The sequence below is a fragment of the Suncus etruscus genome, chromosome 3 (assembly GCF_024139225.1).
Source record: "Suncus etruscus isolate mSunEtr1 chromosome 3, mSunEtr1.pri.cur, whole genome shotgun sequence".
Lineage (NCBI taxonomy): Eukaryota > Metazoa > Chordata > Mammalia > Eulipotyphla > Soricidae > Suncus > Suncus etruscus.
Window position 1 is genome coordinate 111881296 of NC_064850.1, and position 16062 is coordinate 111897357.

General features: G+C 36.3%; 1 protein-coding gene across 2 annotated transcripts in view; it reads left to right on the top strand.

Annotated features, from left to right (window-relative positions):
• Positions 1–16062, top strand: part of LRBA (LPS responsive beige-like anchor protein) — a 662022-nt gene that overhangs the window by 457367 nt on the left and 188593 nt on the right. For both annotated transcript variants that reach the window (XM_049770186.1, XM_049770185.1), the window contains exons 40-42: positions 4927–5044; positions 7359–7461; positions 11121–11236. In XM_049770186.1, the coding sequence (XP_049626143.1) occupies positions 4927–5044; positions 7359–7461; positions 11121–11236 (337 nt within the window). The remainder of the gene's footprint in view (positions 1–4926; positions 5045–7358; positions 7462–11120; positions 11237–16062) is intronic.

Genomic DNA, 16062 nt, shown 5'->3' on the forward strand with positions numbered 1-16062 from the left:
TTGTTTTGAGCAACACCCAACTTTGCTCATGCCATCACTCCTGGTAGGCTCAGAGGACCCTGTTGGGTGTCAGGGTCTGAAATACTGAACGTAGATTTGCCGTGTGCAAACAAGAGCCTATATGTTGTGCTATCATTCCGGAACATTAGAAGGATATTGCTATCACAAGTTCTAAAATGGAGAAAGTGAACCGTTTTTTGCCTTTTCATACTTTGTTTTTGAGCCATACCTAGTGGTGCTAAGAGCTTATTCTTGGCTTTGAACTCAGAGATCACTACTGGTCGTTATCAGGGGTCTATACAGGATGGGGTTTGAACCTGGGTTTACTTGAGTGCAAAGCAAGCACCCACCCTACTGTACTACTGCTCTGGACCCTTAGGTTTTTTTTTGTTTGTTTGTTTTTAACCACTGTTAAAAACTGTTTATTTTTAACCGCTGTGCTCATTTTTTATTTGTGCCAGAAGTTAAAATTGAATTATGTAAGGAAAAAAGGGATCTCTTTTCTCCAAAGAAAATTGTGTTTTCCCTTGAGGAATGAATATTTGCTTGCAATTAGATTTAAAAAAAAAAAAAACAACAACAAATGAGTAAGAACAAAGTTTATGTAAGATAATTCTTGCTATCATTGTTTCATTTATAATACATCATCATAATCAAATATTTTATCAGTAACAATTATGAGTACTTTTAAAAGAGTATTAATGATTGGGCTTAATTTGCTTCTTGTACATTTCTAACTGGCTTTGATGATTTTTTTCTGTTAATGTTATTTGAAGTACTGTGTAGAGATCTGTTTTTTCATTAGAACCTTCATAATTAAGCTTTTGGAAGAAAATAAAAAAAAATACAACAGAAATTGAATAGTAAATCAACAAAGTGGCTTAAGTCCCAAGAAAGGATTACTTGTATTTTAAGCTATTGCTAGTTTGTCACGTGGGATGACAAGAATTGTAACAAGTTACTCTGACAACCACCTACTCCATAGAGAGATTAGCTGAGTTCATTTGCAGGTTTGCATTTAGCCCAGCTGACAACATGATACTTAACCTCTTACGCTGTGAGTCTTTGTGCTTTCTGAATTAGTGACTGTTAATAGTGACCTTACAAGTAAGGTATACAGAACAACACGTAGGGAAAACACTCCATGACATTGAGACTAAAGGCATCTTCAAGGAGGAAACTGCACTTTCCAAACAAGTGGAAGCAGAGATCAACAGATGGGAATACATTAAGCTGAGAAGCTTCTGCACCTCAAAAGAAATAGTGCCCAGGATACAAGAGCCACCCACTGAGTGGGAGAAACTATTCACCCAACACCCATCAGATAAGGGGCTAATATTCAAAATATACAGGGCACTGACAGAACTTTACAAGAAAAAAACATCTAATTCCATCAAAAAAATGGGGAGAAGAATTGAACAGACACTTTGATAAAAAAAAGAAATACAAATGGCCAAATGGCACATGAAAAAATGCTCCTCATCACTGATGATCAGGGAGATGCAAATCGAAACAACAATGAGATTCCATTTTACACCACAGAGATTGGCACACATCACAAAGAATGAGAACAATTAGTGCTGGCAGGGATGTGGAGAGAAAGGAACTCTTATCCACTGCTGGTGGGAATGCCTTCTACTCCAACCTCTATGAAAAGCGATATGGAGATTCCTCCAAAAACGGGAAATAGATCTCTCATTCGACCCAGCTATTCCACTCCTAGGGATATACCCTAGGAACACAAGAATACAATACAAAAACCCCTTTCTCACACCTATATTTATTGCAGCACTATTCACAATAGCCAGGTTCTGGAAATAGCCAAGATGCCCTTCAACAGACAAATGGCTAAAGAAATTGTGGTACATATACACAATGGAATATTATGCAGATGTCAGGAAAGATGAAGTCATGAAATTTTTCTGTACATGGATGTATATGGAGTCTATCATGCTGAGTGAAGTAAGTCAGAGGGAGGGAGAGAGAGAGATGCAGAATAGTCTCAATCATCTATGGGTTTTTTTTTAATTTTTTATTTTTAATTATGAGAACAAAGATGCAAAGAAAGAGGACAAGGTAAAGTTACAGTGGAAGTACAATCACCCATAACATAATTCTCAGAAGAAGTCCCCTTGCTGATATCTTTTTTTTTTTTTAAGGATTTGTGCAGGATTTATTTTTATGTCTTTTTTTGTTTGTTTTGTTTTGTTTTATAATTATCTTTATTTTAACACTGTGATTACAAATATTATTATAGTTGTATGATTACAGTCATGTAAAGAACACCCACCTTCACCAGTGCAACATTCCCACCACCAATTTCCCAGATCTCCCTCCTTCCCAACCCCACACCTGGACTCGAGACAGGCTTTCTACTTCCCTCATTCATTCACATTGTTATGATAGTTTTCAGTGTAGTCATCTCTCCAACTGCACTCATCACTCTATGTGATGAGCTTCACGTCATGAGCTGCACCTACCAACCTTGCTGATATCTTAACTTTGAACTTTCAGCCAAAGAACATTAAGATAAATAAAACAGAATCCATGTACAATTACTTTGTTCCTCAAGTCCCCAGATTGTAATACACTATAATATTTCTTAGCAGCAGACAAGTCAATCTAAAGCCATAAAACTTATGTAACTTCTTAGACCGTAGAGGAATAGTATCTTTTTACATTTCCATGTACATGAATATTAGTTTAAGTTAACCACAAAAGTTTAAGTGGTTTTTTGTTTTTTTTTTTTTAAGGATTAGAGTCAAAGGAGCACAGTAAAAACAGTGTTAGAGTGGCAATTGTTGTTTGCATAGGCCCACCAAAATATGAGGGGCATGGAAAGGAATAGCCTTGGCCTAAATACAAAGAGACCCTACCCCTGAAGTTTCCTGGCATAAGACCAACTCTACGCTCCAGCAAGCTAGATCGTCCAATCTAAGACATTGTCTGTAGTGCCAACACACTTTTATTTTTCACATAGTTTCTGTTGTTGGTATCATGTTTCTGTATTAAAGATCCTGGAATCTGCATATCCTACATTGAAGTCAGGATGTGGAGCATCCTCTAGTTTCACCTCACAATTAAAGGGCAATGCAGAGAGCCCTGTCCTGTAAGCAGGTCGTTGTTGTTGTTAAGTCTTCTCAGTGTTAAGGGAAGTCTCTTTTGAGTAGGTTGATGGCTGAGCAGTGGTAGGGTCTTTCATGGTAGAGGATTGCTTCCAGGTGATGTTATAGACAAACTTGGATGTTTCGTGGATGGCTTCCCTGGTTCAGGGGTAAATGGAAAATGACCATTCTTCTGAGGCCTGTGCCAGATCGTTATGTCAATGTTCAGGGTGTAAGGTCCCTTTGCACTACAAGATTTGTGTGTTCCAATCTCTATTAGATAGGATCTTATTTGTATGTATAGTATTTTTCCATTTTAATATGCCTATGCAAAAAAGGAACAATGCCACGTCGTGTTACTGGCGCATATGGGTGTCATAAGAACAAGTCCAACAATCCCCATGACATGGTTCAGTCAACAGCATTAAACTGGGGTACTCTTTCACCAAAATTCCTTATTGAACAGCTCACAAAGAGAAGATAAAAAGTGGTTAGAATCGTCACTGTATAAGAGAATATTTAGTAAGACTTATAGCTGTCAGAGAAAAAAACACATAAAATAATCAAAAGAAATACATGTCCATTTTATGTCTTTTGAAATAGTTGTGGGTTGTTACATACAATTCACGGCTTTGGTCTGTGATTAGGATTGTGCAGTACTGAAGTTAAAAAGAGTAATGTGGGTTAGTGATGTTTGGGGGGGTGAGAGAGTTAAGGAGTAAAAATTAGCTTTGTAGGGGTGTGGGGAAGGGCAGAATACAAAATGGGCATTCTGTATACGCAAAACATAACATCTATGGGTTTTAAGAAAAATAAAAGTCTTTTTTGCAACAATCCTCAGAGACAATGAGAGGAGGGCTGGAACTTCCAGCTCACTTCATGAAGCTCACCACAAAGTGTAGTGAGTGTAGTTATAGAAATAACAGAGAGAACTACCATAATCATGTGAATGAATGAGGGAACTGGAAAGCCTGTCTAGAGTACAGGTGGGGGTGTGGTGGGATGGAGGGAGATTTGGGACATTGGTGTTGGGAATGTTTCACTGGTGAAGGAGGGTGTTCTTTACATGACTGAAACCTAATCACAATCATATTTGTAATAAAGATGTTTAAATAAAGAAAAGAAAAAAACAAGTATGATTTTAAAAGTTATAAATTTAAATATATTTGTAAGTATATAAAATGCCCTATAGTTAGAGAATAATCATATAAAATTGGACTACCTAAGGGATATATAAGCATGTGGAATACAGTTGAGGTCTTTTTTTAAGATATTATATAAAACTTTTAATTCTATAATATGATTCAGAAATCAGCTGGGTATATTTTCAGCTCAGAAATGGCAGCATGCATTTTCTGAAAAGCAGTACATAAAACTTTTGCCTTAAAAGTTTCTCAAATATATTTATAAATAGACACTTTATAATTTGTTTTGCATTTTACTTTAACCTTTTCTATAAATGACAATTGATTTTCTTAGTCTACTTCCACATTATTCAATAACTAGAAATCTTAAACTATTCTGTTTTAGGGGCCAGAGCAGTGGCTCAAGGGGTAAGGTTTCTGCCTTGCCCGCGCTAACCTAGGATGGACTAGCCTAGGATGGACTGTGCAGTTAGATCCCACGGTGTCCCATATGGTCCCCCAAGCCAGGAGCGATTTCTGAGCACATAGCCTGGAGTAACCCCCGAGCATGACCGGGTATTGCCCAAAAACCAAAATACAAAACAAAACAAAACAAAAATTATTTTGTTTTAATTATGGAAAAAAAACAGAAAATCCAGTTATTGTTGCTTATTTTGGATTATTTTTTTCCTTATTAGATTCTGGCATATACGGAAGGTCTACATGGAAAATGGCTCTTCACAGAGATTCGATCAATCTTCTCTCGTCGTTATCTATTGCAGAATACAGCCCTGGAGATCTTTATGGCAAACAGAGGTAATTGTTGCACAAGTATATTGTTTGAAAGCTAAGCTTTATCTTGTGTGAACATATCTTTCTGTTTCCTTAGGTGTTATTTTGTAACCTGCCCTCTGCACTACTGACCTCTTTTTTTTTTCCAACTACATGCATTTTGATGGTTTTTTTCCCTATTGATTATCCTTAGTATTATTTGTTTCTTGTCTGCCATATCACAAATTTCATGCAAGGCTTGGTAAATTTTGGCAGTAACTTGCCATTTAATAAGTTTCAGAGCTTTGATGTCCTTAACATTATTCTGGCACAGTGTTCCTTCTGAAAGGTGGTTCCATTTGAAGAGGGGAAAGGGTAATCAAATAAATCATTCATTTATTTAATCTCTTGTCTAATCTATTGCCATTTATAAAGGAACCATCAGAAAATGCTACTGAACTGTTTGGTTGTTTTGTATTACATCATTTGTGAAAGAACTAAAATTTAATTTGTGGGCTTAGAATGGGACTTTGTGAAATTCATTAAGACATGAAGGAGAGACAAGGTGAACTTGAAGGAAAACCATCGATAGGTATGAATAAAAGCATACAGGGAAAATATATCAATTCTATTGGCATATCATACACATACTTTATTTCATGTTGTCTTTTAAAATTCTGTGCATAACCAAAACTGTTCTTTGAATACCTAGATTTCTTTAGGGGAAAAAATGTTGATTCTTTTCCCATTTCATCCTTCCTCACACAAAGCTTTCCTTCCTAATGTGAACAGTATTCTTTCCGGCACATCACCAAGTGAATGTTTCACACTTAAGTTTGCTCTGTATTCTTGCCATCTCAAAGGGGTTTCAACCTTATTTATTACTGCTCTTCTTCGTTTATTTCCCTTCTCTAAAATTTTCCATACATACTTGCTTTTATAATTCATGTTTTTCTATTGCCTTTCCCTCACGGCCTTCATTGCTGCCGCGCCTTCCCTCTAGTATTATGGTAGTTTTTCCTTATTTTTCTTTTCCTATTTTCACTGTAAGAATGAATAATTTAAAAATGTATACTGGGTATGTAAAGAAAATTCTAAGTAATTTATTTATTTATTTATTTATTTATTTATTTATTTATTTATTTATTTATTTATTTTGGGGTTTTGGGTCACACCCGGCAGTGCTTAGGGGTTACTCCTGGCTCTAAGCTCAGAAATCGCTCCTGGCAGCTCAGGAGACTATATGGGATGCTGGGATTTGAACCACTGTCCTTCTGCATGCAAGGCAAATGCCCTACCTTCATGCTATCTCTCCGGCCCCCTTTTTTATTTATTTTTTAATTTTCTAAGTATTTTAGATGGTTAGTTATGATCACTTATTTACCTGAAAATGCTTGTAATACTAGTGTTAAAATCTGACAACAGTGGCAAAATCTATTGGGTTGAAGTAATTTTTACAGAGCATAAAGAAAGAACACCCTAGATGGTCACGTAGAGCTTTTATTTGGTCCTGATTTTCAAATTTATAAAGCTAAATTTTTAAAGGTAACTAAATTATTTTTACATTAACTTTTCTTATTTTATTTATATTTTAAAACTAACAATATACATGAAATTTAACATTTATACCTTTATGTACTTATAAAGTATTTTCATGTATACAAATATAAACTATTATTACAGAAATACTGTAAAGAGATTACTTTTAAACATCATTGGAAGAATATATGCTGATAATTATAGTGAATAAAAGTACTAATAAATGTATTTTGGTGTTCTATTTACGCAATTTTTCAATAGTTTATACATAATTTCATAACTATATTTAAGTTGCCAAAATTAATTTAGTAAGTTTAGGGTTATAAAAACCAAAGAAGACTTGGATACATGTTAAAATAAAGTAAAGATCTGTACTTTCTGTATAGATAGTACAGCAGGTAAGGTACTTGCCTTACAGGAGTGGCCCTTGAGTGCATCCTTAGGAAAATCCCTAATAATCATCAAATGTTGTCCCAAAACCAAAAATAAATAAATAAATAAATAAATAAAAAGAATTGTTTCTAGTATCTGGAATAATTATAAATATTTTAATGAACTTACCAAAATTTGTTTTTCATCAAGAAAACTATAAAATCATATTGTATTCTAAATATATTCTTTTTTGTGGGGGGGTTCACACCTGGCAGGGCTCAGGGGTTACTCCTGGCTCTATGCTCTGAAATCACTCCTGGCAGGCTCGGGGCACTATATGGGATGCTGGGATTCGACCACCATCCTTCTACATGCAAGGTAAACACCCTACCTGCATGCTATCTCTCAGGCCCCTGTATTCTAATTATATTCTAATTAATTTTTATAGTTGCTGTCATGTTCAACTTTCCAGACTCTGCTACAGTAAAGAAGGTGGTTAACTGTCTACCTCGTGTGGGTATTGGAACCAGTTTTGGATTGCCTCAAACCAGGTATTATTTCATATGAATATATTGGGAAAGTCACAAGCATTCATTTTTTATTATTTTTAATATATGGCTTTAATGTTTCATAGTATATCATAATTACTACATGATGCTTTATTTTGAGCCAGCTGACTCTTTGAAGGAACTAGAAAAGGAGAGAAAATATAAATCAGAGAAATCTGAAAAAGAAAAACACAGAACATTAATGAGAGAAAAAACAATAAACAAGTCAATATGATAAAAAGAGTTTTCTCCTCAAAGATTAATATACATAATAAATGTCTAATCAAGTCTTAAGAGAAGGGTCAGAGGGATAGTTCAGCAGGGAGATCATTTTCTTCGTTGTGTCTGAACTGGGTTTGATCCCTGAGCACAGAACACAGAACATTGCTGTCAGAGTGGCCCCCAAACAAGCAACGAGAGTAGGTGTCAGAAAGACAGTACAGGGGTAAAATTCTTGCCTTGCAGGTAGCCAAGCCTAAAACCCTGATAGATTCCAATGTCACCGATGGTCCCAAAAGTACCACCATGATTAACCCCTGAGCAGAGAGCCAGGAGTTAGCCAGAACACTGCTTTTTGGCCCTGTAAAATCCAAAAAAAACAGAACAAGATTTAAAAATAAAAAGAACAGTGTATGGGCCAGGAGATAAGTCACCAGACTGCATGGCTCATGCATGGGCCCCAAGTTCACTCTCTGGCACCATGTGGCCTCCCAGGTACAGCTGGATGCCAACCTGGTCACCTCAGCACTGCAAGGCATCCCTACCCCAACCCCAAAAGAAAGAAGTTACAAATAAGAATTTAAGAAGTTACAATAAGAATAAAAGTGAGGCCATCATTGCAGATTCTGCAAATATTAAAAATAAAAACAAGGAAATACTATGAACAACTTTATCCTAATTGGTTAGCCAATTTAGATAAAAGTCCATTAGCTAAAAGACACAATCAAATCTCACTAATAAAGAAATAGTGGACCTTACTAACTCTATATGGGAAACGGAATTTATATCTGAAGTTTTTTTCTAAGCACAGGTATTGTTTCACTGGCAAAATTTATCAAATACTTGATGCTAAAAAATGATACCATTTCTAAGCAAATTCCTATTTAAATATTTAAAAAAGAATAAATTTCCAAAGTCAGTCTGTAATTTCAGAATTACCTGATTACCAAGACATTGCCACAAAAGGAACTATAGATCAGATTAATGGGAAAGGAGAAATAAAACTTTCTTCATTTGTAGAATACGAAATGGTTTGTGTGGAAATTTGTAGTCTATAGTTCCTTCTCCAAACCCAGTTGTACTAGAACTTATAATGAGTTTAGTTATTTTGTTCATAGTTAATATAAAAATACTAATTTTTTTCCAAAATGCTAACAAGGAACAGTTGAAAATTAAAATAAAAATTACCATTTAGGTCTGGGAATGTTCTCAGTAGCAAAGTGCATGTATGCATGCTTCACACCTGGATTCTATCCTTAGCACTGACAATAAATTACTTATAAACAAATGTACTTTTAATATTGTATTAGAAATAAACGTTTATAGTTAAATTTGCAATTATAGTTAGAAATGTGTTCACAGAAAACTTTAAAACACTGTTTACAGCAGTTATAAGGAAAGACAAAATCTTGCATTTTATTCTTCTTTGGATGTAACTAGCAGGTATCATGTTGAGCTAAATGAGACAGAAAAAGAAAGACAAATACCAATGATCACCTCATGGGATAAAGAAATAAAGCAAGAGAATAGGTGGTGCCCATTTATAACAGATTCTTCAAATTAGTATAGTTATTTTGGAAAAAAACTTGATAATATTCTCTCTCTTTTTTTTTTTTTTTTTGGATTTTCGGGCCACCCCCGTTTGATGCTCAAGGGTTATTCCTAGCTAAGCACTCAGAAATTGCCCCTGGCTTGGGGGGACCATATGGGACGCCGGGGGATTGAATCTGGTCCTTCCTTGGCTAGCGCTTGCAAGGCAGACACCTTGCTTCTAGCGCCACCTTGCCAGCTCCAAATTCTTAAGATATACTCTTAATTTATGTTTTAACAGTTTTTTTTTTTACCACAGGTAAAAGACATACACACATTTTCCCTGTACCAAATATTAAGAAAAGTGCTTTTTATAATCATTCCAAATGGGAAACATTCAGAATTTCTATCAGCTGTAAACAGAAAAACAGATTACAGTGAATCTATGCAATGAAATGCTGCTTTGAAAGAACAGGGATTGACAACTGATACAAAAACCAAATGGCTAAATCTTGACAGCATTATGCTGATGAAAAGAAATTAGGTGCTATGAGCTACACCCATTATATTCATGCAGTAGTTTATCTACATACATGAAATATTGGGGCAGGTTTTTAGCTATACCTGATGGCACTCAGTACTCAGGGTCTTCTAATTGAGTGCTCAGAATCACTCCTAAGGTATGCGTAAGAGATCATATATGATGCTGGCGATGGATCCAGAATTGGCCATGTGCAAAGCAAGTGTCTTAACCCCTCTTCTAACTCTGACCCTACTTGAAATTATTGAAGATAAGCAAAGTAAAAATAAGACTGTATAGAACACTGATCATTGGTTGCCAGAGACCAGAAACTAAGAGAAATTCATTAGCTGCAGAGATAGAACAAAGGGTAAGGAACTTGCTTTGCTTGTATCTGACCCTGGTTCTGTACCTGGCACCACATATGGTCCCTGAGCACAATCAAATATGGCCCCCAAATCAATCTTTGAAAAAAATTAAAACATAACCTTTTAAAATCTGGATTAAAATATTTTCTCTCCTTTTTCTCATCCCATGAATAGACACCTAGTTGAAATCTTTTTTGTTACAAAGAGGATTCAGCCTCTATTTAAATTCCTAGCACACAAATGTATTATTAAGATATGACTATTAGGAGGCCAGAGGAACAACCTTGCAAGGTAGGGCGTTTGCCTTGCAAGCTGCCGACCCAGGACCTACAGTGAGTGGTTCAAATCCCAGCATCTCATATGGCCCCCTGTGCCTGCCAGGAGTGATTTCTGAGTACAGAGCCAGGAGTAACCCCTGAGCATCACAGGGTGTAAACCTCCCCCAAGGAAAAAAAAAAAAAAACACAAGAGAGATAGCACAGCAGTAGGGCATATGCCTTGCACACAGTTGGCCCTGGGCAGACCTGGGTTTGATTTCTGGCATCCCATATGGTCCCCCACACCTACCAGGAGTGATTTCTGAGCACAGAGCCAGGAGTAACCCCTATGCACTGCCAAGTGTGACCCAAAAGTAAAATAAAATGAAATAAAAAAATATGACTATAAAACAGGTAGATATGCAAGTATAATTTTACATGTATTTCTAAAGTATAGCACCTTTCATATTAGTAAAAAATGAATTATCATTCATACTGTTATTAGTAAAGATTTATGGTACCTAGATATTATAATGGCATTTAATGGCATGTGATCTTAATGAATATAACATGTATAATAGATCAAATCCTTTTTGTAGCCATCAATTTAGGTTAAAACATCTTTAATGCTCATTAGTATAACATCAGTGAACTTCATAGAATTATACCAATATTGTGTTGAATGTGCATATATATTCCTGATTTAATTATTAAATATAATTAAACTTAAGTTTAAATTGATTCTATATCAGATCCCTTTCCTTACAGGCGCATCTCATTAGCTAGTCCACGTCAGCTTTTTAAAGCTTCTAATATGACGCAACGATGGCAACACAGAGAGATTTCAAATTTTGAATATCTCATGTTTCTCAATACAATAGCAGGTAAGTTAAGTTTGCATACTGACTTCTTTCAAATAACAAATTATTAAAACTATATGGAGGACTGGAGAGATAATACATGGGTAGGGCTCTTACCTTACACACAGTCAATCTGGCTTTGATCCCTGGCACGCCATATGGTACTCTGAGCCTACCAGGAGTGTTCCCTGAGCACAGAGCCAGGAATAAGGCTTGGGCACCACTAAGTATGGACCCAAATCCCACCCACTGATAAAAACAACCCCAAAACCAGATACCATTTGGTTTTTAAGAATTTATTACTATTCTTGGGGTCGAGAGATAGCATAGTGGCAGGGTGTTTGCCTTCAACCTGCTGGCCCAGGACCAGCAGTGGTTCGACTTCCGGCATCCCATATGGTCCCCGAGCCTGCAGGAGCGATTTCTGAGCTCAGATCCAGCAGTAACCCCTGACTACAGCCAGGTTTGACTCCCCCCAAAATAAAGAATTTATTACTATTCTTAATAATGTATTTTCAAGACATTTAATTTCAAAATATAATGTATTCCAAGACACTTGATTCAATTCAGTAAACTAACAGTTTATATTTGAGGCACAAAGGCAGAATGAAGAATAATATGTGTTTCTTACCCTCAGAGAGGTTATTTTAAGCATGAATCTGTACGTGTGATTCTAGAGCAGAAAGGTATTGATTCAATTAAAAAAAAAAACACTATGGGAATTTTAAGGGTATATAGTGACTTAAAGTATAGCATGTAGTTGGTCATATACAGAAAAAGCCAGGAAAGATGTTCTATTCATTGAAGGATATATATTACTTTAGTAGAGTATAGATTTGTAGATAGACTATTTGAAGTTATTCCATGAAAATTGAGATTAAAAGGAAAATATAACTAGAAAACTATAAAAAGCTTAATTTGTTTTTTGTTCATTTTTGTTTCTTTTGAGGCCATACTTGATGCTTCAGGCTCTGTGCTTAGGAATCATTCCTGGTGGGGTTGGGGAACCATCCTTAGTACCAGGGATTGTACATGGTGTAGCTATACGTAATGTGCATGTCCTGCCTGCTTTACTATCTTGAATTATAAAGGCATAATATGTATGTATGCCTATAGATGTGGGTGTACATAAGTTATGTATTTGAAAAATCAGTAAGAAAGAAAATATATTGAAAACATATTTGGGGAGTTATTCTGTCCATTTGAGTTGTTAGAAGTAAAGCATATATGTGTAAGTACTATGTAACAGTTGGTGTAGCAGGGGTCTCAAACTCAATTTACCTGCGGGCCGCAGGAGGCAAAGTCGGGGTGATCCTTGAGTGCAAAGTCCTTGAGTGCAAAGTCAATAAGTAGTAAGCCTTGAACATTGGGGGGTGTCACCCAAACAACTAAAACAAAACAAAACAGAAAAAAGATTCCTCTAGGGTAGGGCCACAAAATGTTGTGCTGAGGGCCATTTGCTGCCCATGGGCCGTGAGTTTGAGACCCCCGGAGCCTAGTACAAGGGTAAGTTGGAGTAGAGACCAGTCAGAAACCAAATTTAGGAAGTAAATTATGCATAAAAGTCACAGTGCCCTCCATTAGAGAAATTATAGTGAGAACTAAAAATGAAGGATCAAATGACACAATAAATTACAAGCTAGAAACCCTCGGAAATCCTATTGACTGTAAGTAGAGAATAAATGAGAAGAAAACGTCAGATATCCAGGCTTTTAGTCTACCTCTTTGGAAAACACTTTGGAACCACTTTTTGGAACCACTAACAGAAAAGGAAGTTGAAATATTAGACCAGGAGTTTATGAAGACATGGCTGTGCTAAAAAGACATTCAAGATATTAAAAGCAAATTGTGAGGAATGTAAACCAGAGGGTAGGGTACTTGGAACATATAGAGAGAAGGAACATTGTATTTCATCAGCATAGAAAGAAAATCAGTGAGAGAGTTGAGATTACCAAGTTAGAAATGTGAAAAACAATGACAGAAGTTATGGAGGAGATAGGGAATGAGTGATTCCAACATTCATTCAGTTGGAGGAGAAAAATGTAATATGGAGAAAGACCTTTGCCACCTTAGAACTGAGGAGAAATAAAGAAAGAATATAGGCACATTTTGTCTTTTGCGTTTTGAGATTTTCAAATTACCCTATCAGGGTTTATTTCCAGAACATTCAGAAAATGTTGAGAAAAAGCATTGTATGGTTGGAGATAAAAACAAAAAGTATTCAGTGTAAACGATGCCTGTCTTGAGTAATGATGAAGAAAAATATGAGTTAAGGGAAAGAGTTTATGAAATAGGGAGAAAGAAAAAAGTACCAGTATTACTTATATTGAAGACAGATTTAAGAGCTCAGGTGAAGACTTAAGGAGCTAGTGAAGTATATTAGACACTATAAGAGAAGTGGAGAAAAGAGACTATTATGGATAATTGAAAGTTAAGTTCTCATACTAAATGGTCTAAATTTTTTGTTTGTTTTGGGGCACACCCATAGTGTACTGTCACTTTGGCACCCTGAAATATCTAAACATTTTGTCATAAAAGTTATGTATATAATGAAGAAAACACAAAATCAGATTTCTTTTCTAAATATATACATGTATACATCTTTTTTAGGTAATAAAATTTAAGACTAGGGGCCGGGTAGGTGGCGCTGGAGGTAAGGTGTCTGCCTTGCAAGCGCTAGCCAAGGAAGGACCGCGGTTCGATCCCCCGGCGTCCCATATGGTCCCCCCAAGCCAGGGGCGATTTCTGAGCACATAGCCAGGAGTCACCCCTGAGCGTCAAACGGGTGTGGCCCAAAAACCAAAAAAAAATAAAATAAATAAAATTTAAGACTTTTTTTTAAGTGTTTTTTTTTTTTTTTTTAGTTTAAACACCAGGGTTACAAGGTTGTTCATACTACAGGGTTTTTTTTTTCCCTCCACTGTTAAAGTTGTTCATGATTAAATTACAGTCATAAAATGTACAACAATCTTCACCAGTGCATATTTCCCACCACCAATGTCAACAGATTCTCTCATCCTCCCTGATGTCCTCTTCCCTTTCCACCCTTCCGCCTTGCCTATGGGGCAGGTATTTTTCTTAAACCTCTCTCTCTCTCTCTCTCTCTCTCTCTCTCTCTCTCTCTCTCTCTCTCTCTCTCTCTCCCTCTCTCTCTCTCTCCCTCTCTCTCTTTCTCTCTCTCTCCCTCTCTCTCTCTCTCCCTCTCTCTCTCTCTCCCTCCCTCTCTCTCTCTCCCTCTCTCTCTCTCTCTCTCTCTCTCAGAATCTTTTTTGTTTGTTTGTTTTTGGCTTTTGGCCACACCCAGTGATGCTCAGGAGTTACTCCTGGCTATGGTCTCAGAAATTGCTTCTGGTTTAGGGAACCATATGGGATGCCAGGGATAGAACCGAAATCAGTCCTAGGACAGCCATGTGCAAGGCAACCCCCCTACCGCTGTGCTATTGCTCTGGGCCCCAGAATCATTTTTAAACAAAACAGAATGTCAAGTTTTTAGTGAAAGTAGCAAAGTTGACTCTGTGGTTTTCTTTTTTTAATTCAGGAGGATTGTGACCATATAGTCATTACATAAACAAAGGCTATAAAGTATCAACTCAGAAACTAAAATGAATGATCTCTTTAAATAAGCATCAAATATTAGACAATTTGGTACCAAGCTTTTGGTGTGTTTGTAAAGATAATGCTATATAAGTAATTTCTATATAACTAATATAAATAGGACATAAAGGTAACTTAATGTCTTTCAAGACCTCAGATTTCTCATCTGTAAAAATATGCATCTTTTTTTAAATTGCAACTTTTCAAATTGCTGTGAATAGAATAAGTCAGCATTGTAGTGAGAGAATAGTTGAAAAATAAAAATGTTTTTATCTTATGGTTATGAACTATGAAGAATCTTTCCATTCTTTCTGGTAATTCCTTCACTGCCAATTATGAAGTGCTCTTTTGTTGCCTGCATTTCTGCTAAACGCCCTTTTACTTAATTCTAACAATTGTTATGTGAAAGGTATATTATTTTGCTTTACAGATAAGGAAACTGAGGATCGAAGTTCATCATTCCCTAAAAATCCCAAATCTAAGATAGGAAGAAACCTTTCTGAAACATCTAAATTTTATCAATTTACGTGTTCAACTCAGTTCAGGGAAAGGACTAAGTTATTTTGGCTTTAGAAGGGACTGTATAACTAGTGACTAAAAGGGTTTTAAATTAGTATGAGTCCGGAAACTAATGTAATGATTTAATGGAACGATTTTGTATGTGGTCAGCCAATTAATATGGATTAAATGCTCAGTAATAATTATGGAGTAACACTCATGAAATGATCTGCTCTCAGATTATTTCTGTTCTTCATGTAATGTCTTTTAAATGAGCCCCTTGGAATTTTTTTTTCACTACTCCACTTTCTTTGTTTTTGTTTTTGGGCTACACCCAGCATGCTCAGGAGTTACTCCTGGTCTTGCACTCAGGAATTACTCCTGACAGTGCTCTGAGGACCATGTGTGGTGCTTGGGCAAGGCAATCATCCTACTTCTGTACTATCTCTCTGGCCTCATCTGTCCCCTTTATTTTGATGATTGGAGGTCTCACACGTACTTCCTTGGGATTCTCATGAGGTCAAATACTTGATTGTAGCAATAACACTTAAGCTGCAAGGTCTGCACGTGTTATTGCAATGCCCCAGAGACTCTACACTTGATTGTGGCTCCAGGAAGGCTAGTGTGGTGTTGCTGAGATTGGACCTCTGGCCTCCTTGAACAGTTAGCAAGGGTGGGTGTCTACCAATGAACTATTGTGTGTCCCATGAATATTGTTTTTAAAGAATAGAGTCAGGGCTGGAGAGATAGTATGGAGG